This window comes from Scyliorhinus torazame, chromosome 12 (assembly GCF_047496885.1).
Source record: "Scyliorhinus torazame isolate Kashiwa2021f chromosome 12, sScyTor2.1, whole genome shotgun sequence".
Lineage (NCBI taxonomy): Eukaryota > Metazoa > Chordata > Chondrichthyes > Carcharhiniformes > Scyliorhinidae > Scyliorhinus > Scyliorhinus torazame.
This window is the reverse complement of record NC_092718.1, coordinates 13,564,828-13,588,758: the sequence shown is the minus strand read 5'-3', so window position 1 is coordinate 13,588,758 and position 23,931 is coordinate 13,564,828. Positions and strand designations below refer to the sequence as shown.

The following is a 23,931-nucleotide window of genomic DNA, read 5'->3' as shown; positions in this document are numbered from 1 at the left end:
AATAGAGCAGTGAGTTTGAGAACTGCCACCAGAATGTGGGGAAATTATCTGTCCAGTGTGCTTGTACTGTGAGTAGGAGGCAAGAGTGTTGCTGTACCTGATGTAGATCTCTGCTGTCTGTCAGGCTTGCTGTTTACTTACGGTGTTACTGGAAGTGGAAAAACGCACACAATGACTGGATCTCCTGGAGACGGAGGCCTTCTGCCTCGGTGCTTGGACATGATTTTTTGTAGCATTGGACCGTTTCAAGCAAAGCGTTATGTAAGTATTAAATAGTGTTTTTTACAAATAAATTGGGAGTACCCAATTCTTTTTTTTCCCAATTAAGGGGCAATTTAGCGTGGTCAATCCACCTAGCCTGCACATCTTTGGGTTGTGGGGGTGAGACCCACTTAGACATGGGGAGAATGTGCAAACTCCCCGTGGACGGTGACCTGGGGGCCGGGATCGAATCCGGGTCCTCAGCGCTGTGAGGCAACAATGCTAACCACTGCGCCACCAAGTCGTCGTCCCCCCTAAATAGTGTTGAGATGATTCACAACATTATAAGACATAGGAGCGGAAGTAAGGCCATTCGGCCCATCGAGTCCACGCCGCCATTCAATCATGGCTGATTTAAACTCCATTTACCTGCTCTCTCTCCATAGCCCTTAATTCCTCGAGAAATCAAGAATTTATCAACTTCTGTCTTAAAGACACTCAACGTCCCGGCCTCCACCGCCCTCTGTGGCAATGAATTCCACAGACCCACCATTCTCTGGCTGAAGAAATTTCTCCTCATCTCTGTTCTAAAGTGGCTCCCTTTGATTCTAAGGCTGTGCCCCCCGAGTCCTATTCTCCCTGCTAATGGAAACAACTTCCCTACGTCCACCCTATCTAAGCCATTCATTATCTTGTAAGTTTCTATTAGATCTCCCCTCAACCTCCTAAACTCCAATGAATATAATCCCAGGATCCTCAGACGTTCATCGTATGTTAGGCCTACCATTCCTGGGATCATCCGTGTGAATCTCCGCTGGACCCGCTCCAGTGCCAGTATGTCCTTCCTGAGGTGTGGGGCCCAAAATTGCTCACAGTATTCTAAATGGGGCCTAACTAGTGCTTTATAAAGCTTCAGAAGTACATCCCTGCTTTTATATTCCAAGCCTCTTGAGATAAATGACAACATTGCATTTGCTTTCTTAATTACGGACTCAACCTGCAAGTTTACCTTTAGAGAATCCTGGACTAGGGCTCCCAAGTCCCTTTGCACTTCAGCATTATGAATTTTGTCACCGTTTAGAAAATAGTCCATGCCTCTATTCTTTGTTCCAAAGTGCAAGACCTCGCACTGGCCCACATTGAATTTCATCAGCCATTTCTTGGACCACTCACCTAAACTGTCTAAATCTTTCTGCAGCCTCCCCACCTTCTCAATACTACCTGCCCCATCACCTATCTTTGTATCATCGGCAAACCTAGCCAGAATGCCCCCAGTCCCGTCATCTAGATCGTTAATATATAAAGAGAACAGCTGTGGCCCCTTATTTTACTCAGCAGTCTCCCGTGAGGCACCTTATCAAAGGCCTTTTGGAAGTCAAGATAGATAACATCCATTGGCTCTCCTTGGTCTAACGTATTTGTTATCTCTTCAAAGAACTCTAACAGGTTTGTCAGGCATGACCTCCCCTTACTAAATCCATGCTGACTTGTCCTAATCCGACCCTGCTCTTCCAAGAATTTAGAAATCTCATCCTTAACGATGGATTCTAGAATCTTGCCAACAACCGAGGTTAGGCTAATTGGCCTATAATTTTCCATCTTTTTTCTTGTTCCCCTGAACAGGGGGGTTACAACAGCAATTTTCCAATCCTCTGGGACTTTTCCTGACTCCAGTGACTTTTGAAAGATCATAACTAACGCCTCCACAATTTCTTCAGCTATCTCCTTTAGAACTCTAGGATGTAGCCCATCTGGGCCCGGAGATCTATCAATTTTTAGACCTCTTAGTTTCTCTAGCACTTTCTCCTTTGTGATGGCTACCATATTCAACTCTGCCCCCTGACTCTCCGGAATTGTTGGGATATTACTCATGTCTTCTACTGTGAAGACTGACGCAAAGTACTTATTTAGTTCCTCAGCTATTTCCTTGCCTCCCATCACTAGATTACCAGCGTCATTTTGGAGCGGCCCAATGTCTACTTTTGCCTCCCATTTGGTTTTAATGTATTTAAAGAAACTTTTACTATCATTCCTAATGTTACTGGCTAGCCTACCTTCATATTTGATCCTCTCTTTCCTTATTTCTCTCTTTGTTATCCTCTGTTTGTTTTTGTAGCCTTCCCAATCTTCTGACTTCCCACTACTCTTTGCCACATTATAGGCTTTCTCTTTTGCTTTGATGCATTCCCTGACTTCCTTTGTCAGCCATGGCTGCCTAATCCCCCCTCTGATAACCTTTCTTTTCTTTGGGATGAACCTCTGTACTGTGTCCTCAATTACTCCCAGAAACTCCTGCCATTGCTGTTCTACTATCTTTCCCACTAGGCTCTGCTCCCAGTCGATTTTCGTCAGTTCCTCCCTCATGCCTCTGTAGTTACCTTTATTTAACTGTAACACCTTTACATCTGATTCTACCTTCTTTCTTTCAAATTGCAGACTGAATTCTACCATATTATGATCACTGCCTCCTAAGTGTTCCCTTACTTTAAGATCTTTTATCAAGTCTGACTCATTACATAACACTAAGTCCAGAATGGCCTGTTCCCTCGTGGGCTCCATCACAAGTTGTTCCAAAAAGCCCTCCTGTAAACATTCAATGAATTCCCTTTCTTTGGGTCCACTGGCAGCATTATTTACCCAGTCCACCTACATATTGAAGTCCCCCATGATCACTGTGACCTTGCCTTTCTGACATGCCCTTTCTATTTCGTGGTGCATTTTGTGCCCCTGGTCCTGACCACTGTTAGGAGGCCTGTACATAACTCCCATTATGGTTTTTTTGCCTTTGTGGTTCCTCAACTCTACCCACACAGACTCCACATCATCTGACCCTATCGTTTAGTGCTATTGATTTAATTTCATTCCTAATTAACAAGGCAACCCCGCCACCTCTGCCCACCTCTCTGTCTTTTCGATAGCTTGTGAATCCCTGGATGTTTAAATGCCAGTCCTGAACCCCCTGCAACCATGTCTCTGTGATGCCTACCACATCATACCTGCCAGTCACAATCTGGGCCACAAACTCATCTACCTTGTTCCGTACACTGCGCGCATTTAAATATAAGCACCTTTATTTCTCTATTGACCGTCCCTTTTTGTTTTCTTAGTGTGGTGGACCTTGGTTTACTGAGCCTTTCCATACACTGTGTCATATTTTGTGGGATGGGGACTATCGTAACCTCTCCTAAGTTTTGTCTTTTTGTGCTTTTTTTGTATTCCTAAGCAGCTACGCTTCCCACTGATTACTTCACCTCTTGGTTCCCTGACTTTCCCTTCCCCCCCCCCCAATCTCTAGTTTAAAGTCTATTGACCACCCTATTTACTCTTTTCGCCAGAACACTGGTCCCAGCTCGGTTCAAGTGGAGACCATCCCAACGGCATAGGTCCCTCCTGTCCCAAAACTGATGCCAGTGCCCCATGAAAAGGAACCCCTCTTTCCCACACCACTCTTACAGCCACGTGTTAACTTCCCTTATTCTTGCCTCGCTATGCCAATTTGCACGTGGCTCGGGCAGTAATCCGGAGATTGTGACCCTTGGGGACCTGTTTTTTAATTTGAATCCTAGCTCTTTATAATCTCTAAACAGGTCCTCTTTCCTAGACTTGCCTATGTTGTTGGTACCGACATGGACCACAACAACTGGATCCTCCCCCTCCCTCTCCAGTATCCTTTCAAGCCGGTCAGAGATGTCCCGCACCCTAGCACTGGGCAGGCAACATACCATGCGGGACTCTTTATCCTGCACACAAAGGATACTATCTATCCCCCTGATAATAGAATCCCCTACAACTACAACTTGCCTATTTACTCCCTCCCCTTGAATGACCTGCTGAACCATGGTGCCTTGGTCAGCTGACTCATCCTTCCTGCAGCCCTGTTCGCCATCCACACAGGGAGAAAGTGCCTCGTACCTGTTTGACAGGGTCAAGGGCTGAGGCTCCTGAGTTCCTGACTGCTGGTTCCCTTTACCTGCCTGACTTGCAGTCACACCCTGCTGTCTCTGGCCACTAGCAGGATTTAAACTACTTACTCTGACAGGTGTGACTGCCTCCTGAAACACAGTGTCCAGGCAAGTATCCCCCTCCCGGATGTGCCTCAGTGTTTGAAGCTCAGACTCCAGCTCATCAACTCCGAGCCGGAGCTCTTCGAGCAGCCAACACTTACTGCAGATGTGGTCGCTGCATCTCGCAATGGGATCTGCCAGCTCCCACATCAAGCAGCTCAAGCACATCACCTGACCAGCCATCTCTAATTAATTAATTAGTTTAATTTAAGTTTACGAGTTTAGCTGTGTTTTTTTAAAATTTGGGGCAGATTTGCTATCAACCAATCAGATCACAGCTTCCCTCTGATGTCACTTTTGGGGAAAAAAAGTGGAAAACAGGAATTTACCATTAGGTTTTTATACTCACACAGAGACTGCTCCTCCTCCTCCGAACGGCTCCCAAAACTTTCCTGGTTACCTCACTGCACCAAATTACCAAGTTTCAAATTCCCACTCTGGATGTGTCTTACTCACTCAGGCTGTGTCTCTCTGACCTGCGCAACGCTATGCTCAGAAAAATTAAATAATAGATAAATGCAAGACCGTATTTCCTTTTTAAACAAGTCAGCTTAAATTAATCTATTTTGCTTAACTGTTTGTTTTTTGACATGGTTGCCTTCCAATTGAAATGTTCTTACTCTTGGGACTGAAATACTGGCCACTTGGTATCAGCATTAATTATTCTTTGCTCACGTATGACGTTTCCACTGTTCTATTTCAATAACTGTTTACCAATCAGCTACTACATCAGTGTAAACCTTTGCCATTCTAGCCTTGCTTCCATGAGGCATCTAGTCATTTGGCTTACACCCATTAGGAATGGGAAAGAGTTTGCAAAATAGCTCATTCCATTCAGCCTTTCAATAGAAAGTGCCTAAAGAAAGATGCAAAGTGAATTGAATGTGAAGTGCATAAATGGCCATTGATTTGAAGCTGAGTTAATCATTGCATTTGAAATGAAAAATGAAATGAAAATCGCTTATTGTCACAAGTAGGCTTCAAATGAAGTTACTGTGAAAAGCCCCTTGTCGCCACATTCCGGCGCCTGTTCAGGGAGGCTGGTGTGGGAATTGAACCGTGCTGCTGGCCTGCCTTAGTCTGCTTTCAAAGCCAGCGATTTAGCCCTGTGCTAAATCAGCCCCTTTCAGAAGAGATTAGATGAACATCTGTGTGTCGGCGCCCAGGGACATGAAGATGGGATTTGAACAACAATATCTGAATCAAAACTAGGTATAAATGATAAACTGATAGGCCTCTTCCGAAATTCAACATTGACAAACTCGTGCTAAATCTGAACCTAACTGAAGGGGCCAAAGCTCTCTGTATTAACCCTCTAAGTTCCCCCTGATATGTGTGACCTATCTGTGGGGAGGATTGTTATCTATTCACAAATTGTATGTATTACCTCTGGGCTTCTGTGACGGGAGGATCAACGTTTATTGGTTTTTGTTCCACCTGCGCAATAGCACAGTGGTTAGCACTGTTGCATCACAGCGCCAGGGGCCCAGGTTTGATTCCCAGCTTGGGTCACTGTCTGTGCAGAGTCTGCACGTTCTCCCTGTGTCCGCGTGAGTTTCCTCCGGGCGCTCCGGTTTCCTCCCACAATTCCCGAAAGATGTGCTTGTTAGGTGAATTGGACATTCTGAATTCTCCCTCTGTGTACCTGAACAGGCGCCGGAGTGTGGCGACTAGGGGATTTTCACCTGTTGGATGCTCGTACTTCAGATATGATCCCACCAAAAATTATGTGTGAAAGAAGAAAAGCTATCTAGCTTAAATAATTTTTGAATTATGCTTGCCATCTGCAGGTTTTCAAGCCAGATGACAAGAATACAATGGAGGTGCAGGGTGATGTTGATGCTCTGTTAGAACGTCAGAAAAGAGATGTCCAGTTTTCTACAATTCCAAAAAACCAGTCCTCCAGGTAGGTACCTAGCAAGGAAGAACTGATGGATGAAATATGATGAGCTGCTGGATGTGATTTTTCTATCTGGCAAGTGGGATTTTTATTCTTAGCCCTGAGAGCAACTTTGAAAAATGTAAATTCTGCTCAGCACGGTATGTATAAGATTTGAAATGGTCATTACTCCAATGTACAAGATTGCATAATGTACATGATTTGAATGAAAAGTTAATGTATTAAACCAAGAATGATTTTGATTGCTTCAAGTGCTTCTCCAAGTCCAGAAAGAAACCTTCCACTTATTCTTCCCTGACGTCCAAGTCCCTTCTCAAACCAAATCCTTGCTCTCCATTTGCCTTATGCCAAAGAACATTTCTAAAGATACCCAGAGGCCAGAACCCACTCCTATCCAATGACTCTTAGATTCGTGCTGTGATTGAGCATGGATCCCGCTAGGCTCGAACGTCGACACGAGACCTGGCAGTTAAATCTCCTGCGTTGCACAATGGGGCTGGATGTTTTCTGCTTCTCTCGTTCCATGTATGCCACACCTCTGCCTTTAATTAATATCCAGGCTTCAATGTTCAGATTTTCACTTTTAGCAAATGGACAGTTAATTTTACTGCCATTGCGGATGTGGTGGGAAGGAATCAGTCAGAATAACTTAACCTTTCTAGCATTGTGGCAATGTAATTCACATGCTTTGTATAGAATTCTCTTTTTGCATTCCAATATTCAATCATAGAAGTTTGTTGCTTTGGCTCAAAAATTTTTGGTGCTTTTTAAATTGAAAATCGAAATACCCCAGCTCCCTGATGTGACAAAAGTAGCACAGACTTGATATATTTTCTGTTGAGTTAGCCCATCTCAGTTGAGACAGCATTAGGGTTTTCGTAATGTCACCGCCAGTTGAATGCTTTCTGCAATGTAGACATCTAGCAACGGTCAGATCAGGTTTAAGTGTAACTGTCTAAGCAAATTGGTCAAATTGCACATCTTGGTCATGGGAATGATGTCTACTTTGAATGGTGCATTAGGAGGGAATCCACAACGCTGGCACTGCTACTGAATTCCGTATACTATATGCAGATTTATTTACACATTCTACTTTTGGGAGGAGCATGTAAATTTTGCATAAATGTTTAATAAAACCAAGGGTCATTTTTAAAGGCCAGGGTGTCCCTTTTTAATGATCCCAGTAACTATCAAATATGTAGTAAATTTGTTAAAACAATTCATTTTCACAGGCACAGAATAGATCCAGAGTTTGCTGATATGATCACTGTGCCTGAGCACTGCAAAGCTGAAGGAATCGATGAGGACAGTGTTTACAGTCTATTTGTTTCTTATATTGAAATCTACAACAATTACCTTTACGATCTTCTTGAAGAAATAGCACCAGATCCAATTAAACCAAAGTAAGTTACCTTAAAATATTTATAAATGCTGTTGTGTTGTTGTGTCACTTCTGTTTCTGGCTGCATGCTCCCTGAATCTGGTGTGTTTAATAAAATTTGAGTGATAGGTTACCAGATTAGTATTGTGGTGTAGGGGCTGACTGGAAACTAGCTATTTCTCCAAAGAAAGGAAAGGGAGTTTTCATCCGAGGTTGTTAAATGTGTCCGAGCATCAGATTGTCTAAGTGCTGCCAACAGGGGTGTGAAGCAATCTGCTTGCCCTACGGAGTGCGAACTTTACAGAGGGATCCAAGAAATTAAAGATGCGTAATGCTTTTACAATCTAACATTGAATTGTAAGTGAGAATCTGTAACCCAAGTTGCTGTCATAAATTCAGAGTGGCCCACAAATTAATGTTCAAATTTAATTTCAAAATGTGTGATGCCCGAGCTTTGGTGTGATTTTTGACCAGCTGGCCAGAGTCAATTAAGGACAGTGGGCAGCCTGGAGGGCCATCAAGAGGACCTCCAGCACTGAAAGGTCAGCAGCCCATCTGTCAATGGTGGGAGCTGCAAATGTAGATAGGAGACACACACTGACTTGAAGCAATAAAGATAAAACTAGCCACAACTGCCAGACTGTCATTGTAGAGGCCAAAGCCCTACAGTAGGGGCCTGACCTGATCTGTCTCTGTTGGGAATAGGGGAGTTAGGCATGGTTCCCCAGCCCCAAGCCTGACACTAGGGGGCTGCCTCTTGGCCGCGATTCAGTTTCAGCAGGGATGTTGACAGCTGTCTAGAAAATGACAGTCCGCGTCTGCACCGTAGCCACTTTGTTTTAATACAAGTCCTTTTAGGGGTTTTAATTGGCTACCAACCACTTGCAGGCAGGTAGCCGTTGTACGCCACCTCCCCAGCCATCTATTTTCTAAAATGGCCCAGAAGTAGAAATGTTCTGCTGTACCAGACTGTACCTGGAAAGTGTGGACTGATTCTCCTCTGGTCCCACCCGTGCTGCCATTTAAACATTCAGCTCAGAGTGTTGCCTTCTGATTTGAAGATAGTAATGTGATTTTGGTTTGTTAAAATGGGATGACTGCATTGGACCTTTCAAAATAATTGAATTGTTGGTAGAATGTACAGTATTTCTACAGACCTTTGTTTTCAGTTTGGCTGGAACAAAGAAAATCCAGATTCCTGTGTGATCAAATACGAAACTTGCAGCTAGGGTTTAAACATTACCGGCTTAGTTGTGTAAGAGTACAATTGCATCGATATGTTCTTGCAAATTTTGCCTGTGTGCTTTTACACATACTTTGGCATGTCTTCGAATGGGGTTAACATTTGTATTTAAAATTTTCACTGAGGGAGCTGGGATGAGCATTGACCAGAAGATGTAGGGGCAGAAGTCGGCCATTCAGCGAATCAAGTCTGCTCCACCATTCAATGAGATCATGACTGATCTGATGTGCTAATCCTCAACTCCACTCTCCAGACTTATCCCCATAACTCTTGATTCCCTTACTGATTAAAAATCTCTGCCTCAGTTTTGAACATACTTAACGACCCAGCCTCTACAGCTCTCTGCAGTAAAGAGTTCCACAGATTCACTTCCCTCTGAGAGAAAAAACTCCTCCTCATCTCTGTTTTAAATGGGTGACCCCTTACCGTGAGGTTATGCCCTCTGGTCCTAGACGCTCCTTCCGCATCTACCCTATCAAGCCTTCTGAGAATCCTGTACATCTCAATAAAGAAGACATTCTTCTAAACTCCAATGGGTACAAGCTCAAGCTAGTCAACCTCAAATGTTGTTTTCATGGGGGACAGAAGTTGGGAAATATGTGGTATAATCTATTAGAAAATGCAACGTAAGGGACTATGCTTATTCTACCTCTTCACAAATCCAAGAATGAGTAACATAGACATCATCACTCCCCAAGTGACTCAAGCCTTACATTATCTTGTACACACTATTAGCTGATGAGGGGTAATATTTAGGCTAATAAATTAGTTGCAACAATGCGCATTGGGAACATTCATGCATAGTTCCTGCTCCTGGTCACTATCCACTGATGATGCCCAAAGTGTGTATGTGAATAGTAGGTATTGACAGGTTCAATATGAGCTGCACTGCTGATCAAAAGAGATTAGTGATGGGTACTATTTTAGTACCCAATTCTTTTTTTCCAAATAAGGGGCAGTTTAACGTGGCCAATCCACCTAGCCCTGCACATCTTTGGGCTGTGGAGCTGAGACCCACGCAGTTATGGGGAGAATGTGCAAACTCCATACGGACACTGACCCAAGCCCAGGATCGAACCTGGATCCTCAGTGCTAACCACTGCGCTACCTTGCCGCCCCTCTACAGGCACAAAGCCATATGGGCGGCATGGTAGCACAGTGGTTAGCACTGTTGCTTCACAGCACCAGGGTCCTGGGTTCGATTCCCGGCTTGGTTCACTGTCAGTGTGGTGTCTGCACGTTCTTCCCGTGTCTGTATGGGTTTGCTCCCACAAGTCCCAAAAGACCTGCTGTTAGGTGAATTGGACACTCTAAATTCTCTCTGTATGGAGGCGCTGGAGTGTGGCGACTAGGAGATTTTCACAAGTAACTTCATTGCAGTGTTGATGTAAGCCTACTTGTGACACTGATAAAGATTATTATTATGACATGCCTATTTCAAAAAAAGTTATGCTAGCCCTACTGAAGACCTTGAAGTAATAATGTATACCTGCCCTATTGGAGCTAATTATGTTTGAAAGCATTAAATTCCTTTATATGCACACTTTAGGTGATTCACTGATTTTCCTGGATCCTTTTGGAAATGGCTGAATATTTCTCACTCTTAAATCCCCCACCCCCACAAAAAAAATCATAATTGTGTTTAAATGACTGGGAAGAAAGGGAATTGATGGGGCCATTGTCGGGGTGCATTGAGCAGTTACACTTTTTGGTCATTGTCTTTCTTCCTCATCACCACCAAACTGGCACCATGTAAATTTATATTCTGGTGGAATCCACCTAACACAGTAAATATTGGGACATGCCTTAAATTGTATTTTATTGGTTAGGCAGTGCAGATTTCTGAAAACTAGAAAATAGTTTGAATATTCCACATACAAAAATTTCAACTAGCATTTGAATATCATTGAATCAAAAAGAGAGAAAGGCAGAAATTAGGAAACTATAGGCCAGTTAGTTTAACTAGATTGATTCCAGGGATGAAGGACTTATCTTATGAAGAGAGATTGAGCAGTTTAGGCCTATACTCCCTGGAGTTTAGAAGAAGAATGAGAGGAGAGCTAATTGAGGTGTATAAGATGCTAAAGGAGATTGACAGGTTAGACGTTGAGCAGATATTTCCCCTTGTTGGACATTCTAGAGCGTGTGAGACCATAGTGTTAGGCTAAGGGTTGGCAGATTTAAAATCGAAATGAGGAAGTAGTTCACTCAATGCATCGTGAATCTGGAATTCTCTACCCCAGAGTGCGATGGATACAAATTTAAGGAGGAGGTGGGTAGGTTTTTAATTAGTAGAAGGATGAAAGATTATGGGGAGCAGACAGGAAGGTGGAGATGAGGCTGCGAGGAGATCAGCCATGATATTGAATAGCGGAACAGGCTAGAGGGGCTGAGTTGCCTACTCCTGCTCCTACTTGTGTTCTTATGAATACAATATCCAGTGTTTCCAGGTGAATATCGCAACCTCCCAAGGCCTTTTCCTCTGATTTTTAAGACTTGAATACATACTGTAATTTGTTCATGTGCATTTATTTCCTCCTTCATACGCCATGTACATTTTTTTAACATAACCTAATGAGCTTTATATTGGAATTTTTATAACTGTTACCATGTTTCTTTATTAGGTGGAACTGTAACAGCACTCCTGTGCGGAACATTGAGTTCATGTACGTCTCTGTAATATACAAGCTATCAGGGGCAATCACTAACTGGTAGAGTAGTTGGGTAAAATTTAGCTGATTAATGTTTTGTTATAGCTAATAACGTCCCTTTTCAGCTAACTGACCCATCCTGTCAACCTATCCCCGTGGCTTCCTAGTTATTAAAACCAATAGTGGTCTCAAGCATGTACGGAGGCTTTCACTCCTTGCACTTGTGCTTAGCCTCTAACACAAAACATGATATCAACAATGCTTGAATTTTAACTTGCTTTTTGTGAAAGTATACATTCCAGTGCTAAACACTTGTTTTGATTTAAATCTGAGCAAGTCTATTTGGTTATGACATTGTAAATGTATATTTGTGAGCTCGTGCCCTTCCTCCCCAATAATATATTCTGTTTATACAATGTAGATGTTTTTGTATAAACTTTGTAGCTGCCAAGTACTCTGTTTCATCCTTCTAGTGGTAGACTAATCTTCGTCATCTGTATGTCGGTGTCATCCCTGTGAAATCAATTACTGTTCTTTTTGGGGGTGTACATTTATGTAGTGCTTTTCGGAAGTGCTTTACAGTCAGTGAAGTACTTTTGCAGTGTAGTTGCTGTGGTAATGGAGGAATTATAGCATCCAATATGTGCTCAACAAACTCCCACAAAGAGCAATGTGATAATGACCAGATTTTGTTCTATGATGATTTGAGATAAATACAGGTTGAGCACCTTTTATCCGAAAAGTTCCAAAATCTCACTTAATTTCAAGCGTCGATGTGACGTCACGTGTTCCTGGGCGATGCGCGGTTCCCAACGCATTGCAAATGCACATTATGTTCCGAAGTCTACGAAAAATTCCAAAATCCGATACATACTCGGCCCCAAGCATTTCGGACAAGGGATGCTCAACCTGTATTAGCCAAGATGATTAGGACAACTGAGTTAAGATTTGCCACCCAAAAAAATGGTGAGTAAGTAAAGGGGATAATTTATTAGGAAGTTTAGCTCGCTATTTGCATAATCAAAAAACTTGCATTTATAGTGTGCCGCTCATAACCTAAGGATGTTCCAAAAGTGCAAAGGGCCAATGCAATAAGTGGAATCACTTGTAAAGTAGGTGGGGGGAGGATGGTGACATATTTGCATACGGTAAGGTCTCAAATAGTAAGGAGATACATGACCAGATAATCTGTTTGTGATGCTGATTATGGGATAAATATTGGCCAAATCACAAGGAAAGAAACATTTTAAAATATTTTTATTCTCCTTTTTTACATTTGCTCCCAAATTTACACCCACCAACAATAAATAATAAGCAGTAACAAATATAATGTCAATCCCCATATCAACAACAACAATCCAATCCTCCCACCAACCCCCAAACAACTGCCCGCATGTTAGGGCAGCACGGTAGCATTGTGGATAGCACAATTGCTTCACAGCTCCAAGGTCCCAGGTTCGATTCCGGCTTGGGTCACTGTCTGCGGAGTCTGCACATCCTCCCCATGTGTGCGTGGGTTTCCTCCGGGTGCTCCGGTTTCCTACCACAGTCCAAAGATGTGCAGGTTAGGTGGATTGGCCATGATAAAATTGCCCTTAGTCTCCAAAATTGCCCTTAGTGTTGGGTGGGGTTACTGGGTTATGGGGATAGGGTGGAGGTGTGGACCTTGGATATGGTGCTCTTTCCAAGAGCCGGTGTAGACTCGATGGGCCGAATGGCCTCCTTCTGCACTGTAAATTCTATGATCTATGTTAACATGAACAAATAACAAAAAGGAATCTGGAATCACCATAGTCACCATTAACACGTACAGTCCCCAACCCCCCTATGTTATCCAATTCTTGAAAGTGCATAATGAATAACGCCCATGAATTGTAGAACCCTTCCATCCTCTTCCCTCAGTTCACGTTTGACCTTCTCAAGAGTCAAGAATTCCAGCAGGTCCCCCCGCCATGCCAGGGCGCAGGGTGGAGAGGTTGATCTCCATCCCAACAGGATCCGCCTTCGGGCAGTCAACAAGGCGAAGGCTACAACATCTGCCTCAGCACCGGTTTCCAACCCTGGCTGGTCCGACACCCTGAATATGCCCTCCCGTGGGCCTGGGTCCACTTTCACCTGCACCACTTGAGATTACCCTAAAAACCTCCTTCCAGTAATCCTCCAGCTTTGGACAGGACCAAAACACATGAACGTGATTCGCAGGGCCTCCCACGCAACGTTCACACAATCTTCTAACCCCACCCCCCCACCTCAAAGAGCCGGCTCATCCTCACCCTTGTAAGGTGTGCTCTATATACCACCTTCAGCTGTATCAGCCCCAACCTCGCGCACTAGGTGGAGGCGTTCACTCGCCGGAGCACCTCACACCAGAACCTCTCCTCCAAACCCTCCCAACTCTTCCTCCCACTTGCTTTGATCCCTTCCAGTGGTGTCTTCTCCTCTTCCAAAAACCGCCGACGCTACCAGTCCCCCTGTTGTCAGCACCTCCTCCAGCAATGTGGAGGCCGGTTCCACTGGGAAGCTCTATCTCCTTCCTGGCAAAATCGCGAACCTGCCTGTATCTAAACATTTCCCCCTGCTCCAGCCCATATTTCGCTCCCTGCTCCTTCAAATCCTGCAAACCGACCCCCAAGAAACAAATCTTTTAATGGGAAAGAAACATTTTAGTCAAAGTTTAGGATCATGTGTTGTGATTTTAGAAAAATCCAGCAGACTGGTTTACATCTTGTTTTTGACATTTTTGTTGCTTCACATTTGTAATCCTCGGATACATTTGCAGTATGCCTGAACTTGATTTTTTTTCGGAAGAACCTACTGCATGTAGTTTCTCTGCAATTTTTTATTCTCTGCTCTTTAAACTTGCTCACAATGAGCCCCATTTACAATCAGCCGTGAGAGGAGAGTTACTTGCTGGATGGACAGTTCTCTTTGCTTGTAAATTGTGGCTTTTTCGATCATTTATACAACACATTCTATATTTTGGAATTGTAAGAAAGGACAGGCAATTTCTGCTTGTAAACTAGTCCCTGGATTGGCAGGGCTGCTCTCAGTAGAAAATGGGGTATTTGAAATAGAACATTCCCTGGGTAAGTTGCATGCATAAACTTTACAGATGCTTCTGCTTTGCTGCTTAAGATAACTCCTGGTCTTGTTTCTCATGAATGAGGCTCACTTGTCTTGATTTAACGAGCAGAATGGTGCTGCTTAAATTCTATGCCTGCATGCATTCACAATGATGCGAAACTTGGCAATCCCACTTAATGCTGACTTCCTCGGAACAACCATGCTTAGAAAGAAATGTCATAATTTATAGTTAATCCATTCCAGTTACTTAATAGTTGGACAATTTGCATCTCGAGATTCAACAAAATTAAATTGTATTTAAAGGTTTTGAGCCGAGTCAATAAAATGGGTAGAAGAACGAACACTGTTCAATTCTTAAGGAAGGCTGTACTTTCCTGACAAGTGGAATCTATCCCATGGGTAAACTTTAAATGGAGTATATATTTAGATATATTTTCACAATTTGCCATATGTCTGGGTTAGAGGGGACATGAGGAAAAACCTTCCACCCAGCAGGTGGTGGGTATCTGGAATTCACTGCGTCAGTTGGTCGAGGCGGAAATGTTCAACTCATTTAAACGGTACCTGGATCTGCATTTAAAATGCTGTAACCTGCAAGTGTGCTGAAAAATGGATTAAAATGAGCAGCTCCTTCCCTTTTGGCCAGCGCAGACATAAAGGATGAATGACCCTATTTCGGCTCTGTAACCTTTATGGTTCTCTCTGTCAATGAAGCTAATAGATTATGGTAAAGTTTTTGAAACGTTCATTTAGTCTCTTCACTGCTCCCCAAACATGTGCATGTGAATATATTTGGACAAATTTTGTTCAGAATTATATCCATGTCCTTATTTCTGATCGAATGAGCCACTTGGATGTTTCTATTCAGTTTTAACTGAATATGTATTTCTGGGAAATGTGGTGTAATTTATTTCTATAATATCAATTTGAGAATTAAACTGACTCTTTGCTTATAGACCTCCACAATCCAAAATTCTTCGAGAAGATTCTAATCATAACATGTATGTGGCTGGTTGCACTGAGGTGGAGGTGAAGTCAACAGAAGAAGCTTTTGAAGTATTTTGGAAAGGTGAGTTGCACTTGATTGCAGTTATTTTCCTACTTCATTTTCCATCTGTAAGATTAGTTAGTTCTTCGCACTTCAGTTGGTCTTGGGCCCCATATCCAAATGTAATCCAATGTGTGTAGGATGGTTGCTATTCAAGCAAATGGTGTTTAAGAGCGACATATAACTACTGCTTAATATGTGAACTGTGGTAACGATAGTTCATCTTAAAAGTTTATGCCTTAAATTAAATTTCCAAATATTTTACATTTTTGTGGATATCCTCAGAAGCTCTACAGAACATAAGCATATGGTCTGCAATTATATAAAGGATCAGGGCTATAGATAACTCCGTATATGTCCCCAGCCATGGAGTGTATGGAAATCCAGTTCTGTGTCAAATTTCTTACCCTCCTTTCTAGCTATAAACCTCTTTCTGGGAATTCTGTTTCTTTGCAGGCCAGAAGAAGCGACGTATTGCTAACACTACATTAAATCGAGAATCCAGCCGTTCACATAGTGTTTTCATTATCAAGTTGGCTCAGGCTCCATTAGATGCAGATGGGGACAATGTCCTTCAGGTAAATGAGGCTATGGGAGATGTTTCATTTCCTTTTATTTGTAAATTAAGTTGGTGATATTAGCATTACAAATAACCTGAACATTGCATATAGGTGGAGACCAGCTCCTGCAAATTGCACATGTTTTGTTTAATATAATTTAAGAATGTGTTTTTATTTTCTTTGGTCCTCTGATAACGTGGGAATTTTTTCACCCTTTGCTCACTACGTTGGTTGCTGAGTGTTTTACCTTTGGATGGAATTTTCCATCTAAACTCTTCCCTTCGCCCCCTACTTTTAAAGACTTATATTAACAATAATTTTAATAATCTTTTATTGTCACCAGTATGAAGTTACTGTGAAAAGCCCCTAGTCACCACATTCTGGCGCCTGTTCGGTTAAGCTTGGAGCCCATCACCCTTCTATTTGGATATTGCTTTGGGTTTTATCTTGTTGCTCTACCACTTCTATTCTGTGCATTCATTTCCTTCTTGCCTTGCTCTGAAGCGTCTCTGAAGATGCTTTCTCTGTTGCATAAATATCTTATTTCCTTTGCTGAAACCTGCGAAAGTAACTGTTTGGATGCACCAATCATTAGTGAGCCAGTGCCATCCTTGTCTATTAATTCAAGTCTGGGATATCAATACTGCTGTATTCAACAAGTGTTAAAATTGTTTCTTGTGAGCAAATCTTCCAGAAGAGCTAAGAACTGCTGACTGCTCAAGGGGTGGGCACAGTAAGAAGTCTTACAACACCAGGGTAAAGTCCCAACAGGTTTATTTGGAATCACTAGCTTTCGGAGTGCAGCTCCTTCATCAGGTGATGAAGGAGCTGCGCTCTGAAAGCTAGTGATTCCAAATAAACCTGTTGGACTTTAATCTGGTTTTGTAAGACTTCTTACTGTGCCCACCCCAGTCCAACACCAGCATCTCACATCGTGCACACAGTGCAAGTCCACCAAATATGGATATCTTTGTTCTGCTGTTACAATAAACTGCATTGTAATGCAGCGATAGTTTTACAAGTGTTTGGTGATTTTTTTTCATCCTAGAATCCATCGTCTGTTTTTAAAATAAGAAACTAGAGAACCTTCTGGAAATCCAAGGAGAGAGTTAACATGCTGTCAGCTGTGCATATAGTTTAAGTGAATATTTCTATATTTTTACAATTTTGTGTGTACATATAAGTTGATGAGGTCACTCGGATATTCCTTATTATCTCAGGCCAAGGATCAGACAATAGTGAGTCAACTGTCCCTGGTGGACCTGGCAGGAAGTGAGAGAACTAACCGGACAAAAGCTGAAGGCAGCAGATTGCGAGAGGCAGGTAAGGATTTTAATAAGGCTAATAAGGTCTTGTGAATTCCATGTTGTGTACCTGTTGTTTTTAACACTGCGCTGAGATTAGTGATGGGACTTTTCTACAAAATTGTCATTGCTTGAAGCTGATGCCTTGTATGGAACTCTGGACTTGTTTCTGAATAGGAAAATTGTTTTTCCTCAAGTGACTTAACTGTCCACGCTGTGAGCCCAGATATTAGTGCAGCAGCATTGTGTGATATTAAGTGTTGTGGCATTATGTGATGTTGTGTTGAGGCAAAGCTTTGATTTTGAAGCCCCCCCCCCCCCCCCCCCCAGGATTTTCTGCTGGCCTTCTGGATTCCTCGTGCCTCAAAAGGTCTGAGCTCTTAATGTAGAATTATTGTCAAGCAGAGCGTCTCTTGGGAAGCTTTTATTTGCAAGAGTTACAAAGGCAGACCCAAAATATTCTTTATATAGTAGGTCATAAAGCAAGTATGCTTTCAAGTCTACCTTTAAACATCTTTCTGTACACCACTTTTCAGTACTGAATAATTTCCAAGTAGAATTTGGCTGTGGGTGAGAATTCTTATTACTTCATGGTTTTCATTTTTAAAACAAAAATAAATACATTTGGTCATTTTCCTGAGATGAGAAGGATTATTGTGTTTTTTTTAACTTGCTATTGATTTGTATATTGTGAAAGTTCGTCATCTGTGCCACAGATTTACAGATCTGTTTGACTTCTTGCATCTCGCACATCCTCCTTACTTGAAGTGGTTAGCTTTTCACCAAAAATGGCCATGTTTCAAAAGCAGTTCATTAAAAAAAAAATAGTATCCAATTCTTTTTCTTTCCCAATTTAGATGGCCAATCCATCTACGCTGCACATCTTTGGGTTGTGGGGGGAGACCCACGCAGACACGGGGAGGGTGTGCAAACTCCACACAGTTCTCGGCACTGTGAGGCAGCAGTGCTAACCACCGTGCCACCCAAAAGCAGCTCATGAGCGCAAATGCTGTTTATAGGTAATAGGATCAATATAATTAAATTAACTTTCTCATGCAGGTAACATTAATCAGTCACTGATGACATTAAGAACATGTATCGAAGTACTAAGAGAAAACCAAATGTATGGAACAAATAAGGTAATATTTATCTGTATGAATTTCAAAAGTAACTGGGTTTCAAGCATGCAAAAATGTTTTTTGTATTTCATATTGAAATCCACAATGCTTTGAGACTTAAAATGTCAAATCGGCATTTTTGTTCCTCTTTTGATGCTTTTGCACAGATTGATTTTATAAAAAGTCGTAATAAGCAATTTCAATGTAATGTTGTGACCAGATCACATGATGGATTTATTTTTCAGATGGTTCCATATAGAGATTCAAAGCTTACTCACCTTTTTAAGAACTATTTTGATGGTGAGGGGAAGGTTCGGATGATTGTGTGCGTCAATCCCAAAGCAGATGACTACGAGGAAACTCTGGTGAGTGTTGTAGAAAGAATAGAGTAAATTGTCCTAACATTCAAATGTGAACATATTCAGCCTTTTGGCAATACAAAATTGAAGTGTTAATGCTTCAGTGAAGATCTGTCTAACGATGCTGCATGTAATGCTCCTGTGCCTTAAGCTTTCCTCTAGCAAGCAGGCCGTAATGTCAAAAGCATTATTTTGTTTTGGATTTTTGAGAAGCTATGAGGTGCTTTCACTCATGGGCCCAGAACTTCCGGTGAGGGGCAATGTTGAGTGCATTGCTGCTGCCTGCGATGGTTTTACTGACCCAAATCTGTTACCGATCTTATTTTGGGACCTTCTGATATGTCTGACCCAGAAATTGTTAGCGCAGCATCTCCTGTGTAAGTCCCGGGGGGGGGGGGGGTTGAGCAGATGACGCTCGCCTTTTTACATCACCTCGCTGCTGTATTCGGTTTAAAGTCCAATCTGTTCATGAATGTGTGGATTAGTGAAACAGGTAGGTTGGTGAGATAGGGCGGCAGAATTGGGAGAGGGAGTTGATGGGGATGAGTTGATCCAGGGTGGGTTTGGTTACCCAGCTGTTACAATTTAAAGCTGGTCTGAGTTGTCCAGCGTAGGTGTATAGGCAAGTCCCACACTCCATTCCAAGTTTCCATTCCAAGCTCTGCCTCGGACACATTGGCAGAGGGTCCCAGCAGCAGGAGATCAACCCATCAAAAATGTAAACTTCCTTGGCAATTACCACATGCATTTATATGTCAGGACGATATGTCCCATCTCCAATTCAGTGACAGGAAGATTTGGGGTTTCTTTAAGACTATGTTGGTATTTTATTTTCCAGACGTTTTCAGGAGATCACCATCTCAAATGACATTTTGAATTCATGCATGTGAACATTCTAATTTGAATTGTTTTGCACACACTGCAGCTGGTTATGAGATTTGCTGAAATGACTCAAGAAGTGGAAATAGCCAGACCTGTAGATAAACCAATCTGTGGCCTCACTCCAGGCCGTAGACACCGGAATCAGGCTTTCAAAGAAGAATTGACAAGGAAACTAGAACTACGAGGAGGCCCCATTTATGGAGGTATTGTACTGTGTAGCGAAATACAATTGCTGCTCTGCAATTTACACTTTTTTTGTGTAGGCCATTCGACCCTTTAAACAATTTGCAGAGTACATCAAACTTATTTTTTTTTAAAAGACTGATAATGATTTCTATCTAAAGTGGCCACCATTAATTCCCCAAAATTATAATTGTATTAATTCCGTAGTATGATAAACTCAAGGATGACTAAATCCCACGCTGCTGCTCCTCATACTAATTTCAAGTAGTTTCTCATGTATGTAAATTTGATTTGATTTATTGTCATATGTACCAAAGTACAGTGAAAAGTATTTTTCTGCAGCCGAGGAATGTACACAGTACGTACATAGTAGACACAAGAATAATCAACAGAGAACATTGACAAATGGTACATCGACATACGTGATTGGTTCCAGTGCGGAACAAGGGGCCAAACAAAGCAAATACATGAGCAAGAGCAGCATAGGGCGTCATGAATATGTTCTTACAGGGAACTCCCCCTCTGAGGGGGAGCCGTTGAGAAGTCTTGTCGTTGTGGGGAAGAAGCTGTTCCTATGTCTGGATGTGCAAGTCTTCAGACTTCTGTACCTTCTGCCTGATGAAAGGGTCTGGAAGAAGGCAATGCCTTCAGTTGATGCTTTGGTTGATCTATTTTTTAGTGTCCTTCATTTCTTGGAAGTGGCAAATTTCAGATGGGAAGCACACAGCACCTTTCACAACCTCAGGACATATCAAATCTAGAATTGTAGGAAATACAGCAGCCAATACATTCACAGCAAGCTCCCACAAACAGCAGTGTAAAAATGACCAGATAATCTCAAGTTGTGATGTTGATTGAGGGATAATTATTGGCCCAGGGCACAGCATAAGTTCCCTGCTATTTACAGTAGTGCCATAAGACTTTATCCACCCGAGAGGGCCTCAAGTTTCATGTCTCTGGTGCCTCCAACAGTGCAGCACACCCTCTGTATTGTACTGGAGTTTTATGTCTGGAGTGGTAATTTTACCCATGCTCTTCTGACTTGACAGTGCTACGAACTGAGCCATGGCGTACACCCATTTTGTACGTTGCTTGATCAGTTTCTTACAAGATATTTAAATTTAGAATTAATAGAAGTTAATTTCTTTCCTAAATGAACAATTTTTTTTTGTTTGATTAGAACTTTTTCTTTGGCATGGTGGCTCTTTTTGAGATTTAGGAGAAAACCTGGCTTGGTCAAGATTAATCCTTGTTGCATGTCAACCAAGCAAACTCTTATTTGTTTATTAAACTCCAGACCATATATTTGTCCAGCAAACTGAAGAAAAATCAGTTGAGCCTTTTTAAAATATAAATTGTTTAATTCGCTTTGTCTTGTAGTTCTAAATGATCTTTGCATTGGGGCAGGAAGAGCACGTTTCAAATATTAAAATGAGGCTTCAACAGAGACTGGCGAATGAGGGGGAGCAGAAAGACTTTTCAAAGACAATAGTTTAATTTACAATAATCAATTGAGATCTTTTTTTATTTTTTATTTGCCTGCCATTTCCGAAGACGCATCCATAGCAGAAGCTCTTCTCCAAAGTTTTACACCGTTGCCTTCAGTTGAGGTAACAGATGCCAATGATGATCAAACATTGCCACATCTTATAGAGTGTTTGGAACAACGGAATAAAATACGCCGTCTGGCAACTGAGGAGATGAAGAAAACTGGTACGTAGTGGGCAAAATGCAGCATGTTTCTTTTGGTTCCAATAATGTGTCATTCTCTTAACACTACCTCAGTTTTGAGTTTTGGAGAAAATTATATATAATTTATTTTGTTCCAATGTTGATCAGTAAACTCTATCAGAGGGATGCTCCATGATTGGGACAATAAGTTCTCAGCAAAGGAGAACTACATACAGGATCAGGAAGAAAAGCTACTGGAAAAGGACCGGTTTATATACGGGCAGAAAACAGAGACTGAACGGTTGGAGAAGAAAATCAAAACCTTGGAATACAAGGTGATTTTTTTTTTTGTGCTTTTATTTCTGAACAATGGGGTGAGCAAGTGTGATTGACTTGTAACTGTAAACATCTGTACGCATTGTTTTTAGTTGATCAAGTTTTCAACACTTGGTCTGAATCAACTGTTGCAATTCTGTACCATGCTCACTCAGAGTAAGCTGATTTTACCCGTACCTTGTTGGATCTCTGAAGTGGTAAGTCTGAACATGTAACGGGAAAGGAAGGGGTCATAGTGCCTATTCTATCTAGTACCACCTTTTATGGGCTAAGATAGCTTTGCTTTGCCTCTCTGGGTCGTGAGTGAACAGTTCTAAATCTCAATACTGTTCTACAGTCAGGGAAGCAGGTGTTTTGGGCCATCAGCTCCGCCAAATGGTACAGATTGTGATGGGTGGAAAACAACAACCTCTGGGTTTTATTAAAAGCATTGGTGATCTAATGGACCTATAGCAAAACTACTGGGCTAACCCTAGCACAAACGGCAAACGTTTTGAATGTTGAATGTCAACATTTTAGAGCTGATTTTTTGTTTTTGCTCCTAGATCGAGATATTGCAAAAAACAGCAAATATCTATGAAGACGATAAGCGGACCTTGCAACACGAGTTGGATGAGAGAGACCACAAGTTGCACCGAGAACTGTCGGACAAACGACGCTTGGAGCAGAGAATGCAAGGAGTGATGTCTGATACAAAGATGAAATGGGAGAAAGAATGTGTGAGTAATTCTAGGTTTTGATTGCTGTGAACTGGACCAGGTTATAACCTAATTTTCCCGAGTCTTAAGTTCAATAATGTTTTATTTTTAATTGTCGAAACATTCATGTTACAAATATCGATGATTAACAGAATATCTTAGTACATATAAAATATTCCCCAACTCCAGCAACAAGTAAAATACATACCGCTTTGGGAGTCTAGCCATGTCTTTCAAACACAGCAGCTCCTACTTACAGATTATTTACGAGCTAAGCTTTTTTAAGCTTCTGAATATCCATATTTCCATTAAGATGCTAGAGGGGATAATTTTGGGGGGATTTTCTTGAACTTTCATGCCTATCCATGTTTTTGTCTACTTGTTTGTTTTGTTTTATATTATGGAGTTTCCAAGGCTACTATTCCAGCTAGCATATAATACTGTTTTGGCTCGAATGTCTTGGTATTCTGATTTGGCTGCCAATGAGCCTGCTTCAAACCTGCAGGCCAACAAAATTGAAATCAAGCAATAGTGATGTATAAATGAACAGAGTTTTATGGACTGCATGGCAAGAGCTCATGGGCTGGCCTACCTTATTACAGGGCGCTCCAGAATAACTAAAAAAAAAAGCAAGCATATTAAATTCCCTAAAGTAATTACAAGATGGATTAATCATTTTTCTCACTCTCCACAGGAACGTCGTGTTCAAGCGAAGCAGCTTGAGATGCAAAATAAACTTTGGGTGAAAGATGAAAAACTTAAACAACTCAAAGCAATTGTTGCTGAGGCAAAAACAGAAAAGCCTGAGAAACCAGTGCGGACACCAAGGGGGAAAGACATGAAAGTACATGTGCGATCAGCGTCTCCACCTTCAGTTCCTGTATGTACAGTAACACTACTTAATTTGTTTTACACAACACTAAATCTATGTGCTTTAGGAAAAAAAGAGTTTGTACAGGATGGATGTTTCTCATTTTTAGGATAGTATTTGATTCTGTCAAATTGTGAACGTCCTGCCTTTTGGGTTCTTTTCTGCAATTCTGACAGTTTGAGCTGCTGTAGAATTTATTTAAATTCCTACTTTGTATTATGTTGTTGTAGAGTCATGTACATTTTTTGTTCCATGGGTAGATGAGGGTTGGTACTATGTTCTAGTAATTGGCCTGTTCAACTTGAGTGTATGTGGGACAGTAAGTATTCTGTACGCAAGGCAATTTCTGAAATTCTCTACTTCTAAAACTAATATTA

General features: G+C 41.8%; 1 protein-coding gene across 7 annotated transcripts in view; it reads left to right on the top strand.

The window, feature by feature from the left end:
• Positions 1–23,931, top strand: part of kif23 (kinesin family member 23) — a 57,862-nt gene that overhangs the window by 22,557 nt on the left and 11,374 nt on the right. For 4 of the 7 annotated variants that reach the window (XM_072470430.1, XM_072470428.1, XM_072470426.1 and 1 more), the window contains exons 5-18: positions 125–261; positions 6,056–6,171; positions 7,398–7,568; positions 11,414–11,455; positions 15,481–15,593; positions 16,029–16,150; positions 17,353–17,455; positions 18,496–18,575; positions 18,800–18,919; positions 19,839–19,998; positions 21,533–21,691; positions 21,818–21,984; positions 22,531–22,704; positions 23,378–23,563. In XM_072470430.1, coding sequence (XP_072326531.1) covers positions 125–261; positions 6,056–6,171; positions 7,398–7,568; positions 11,414–11,455; positions 15,481–15,593; positions 16,029–16,150; positions 17,353–17,455; positions 18,496–18,575; positions 18,800–18,919; positions 19,839–19,998; positions 21,533–21,691; positions 21,818–21,984; positions 22,531–22,704; positions 23,378–23,563 — 1,850 coding nt within the window. The remainder of the gene's footprint in view (positions 1–124; positions 262–6,055; positions 6,172–7,397; positions 7,569–11,413; positions 11,456–15,480; positions 15,594–16,028; positions 16,151–17,352; positions 17,456–18,495; positions 18,576–18,799; positions 18,920–19,838; positions 19,999–21,532; positions 21,692–21,817; positions 21,985–22,530; positions 22,705–23,377; positions 23,564–23,931) is intronic. The other 3 variants (XM_072470429.1, XM_072470427.1, XM_072470425.1) reach the window with 1 other exon arrangement.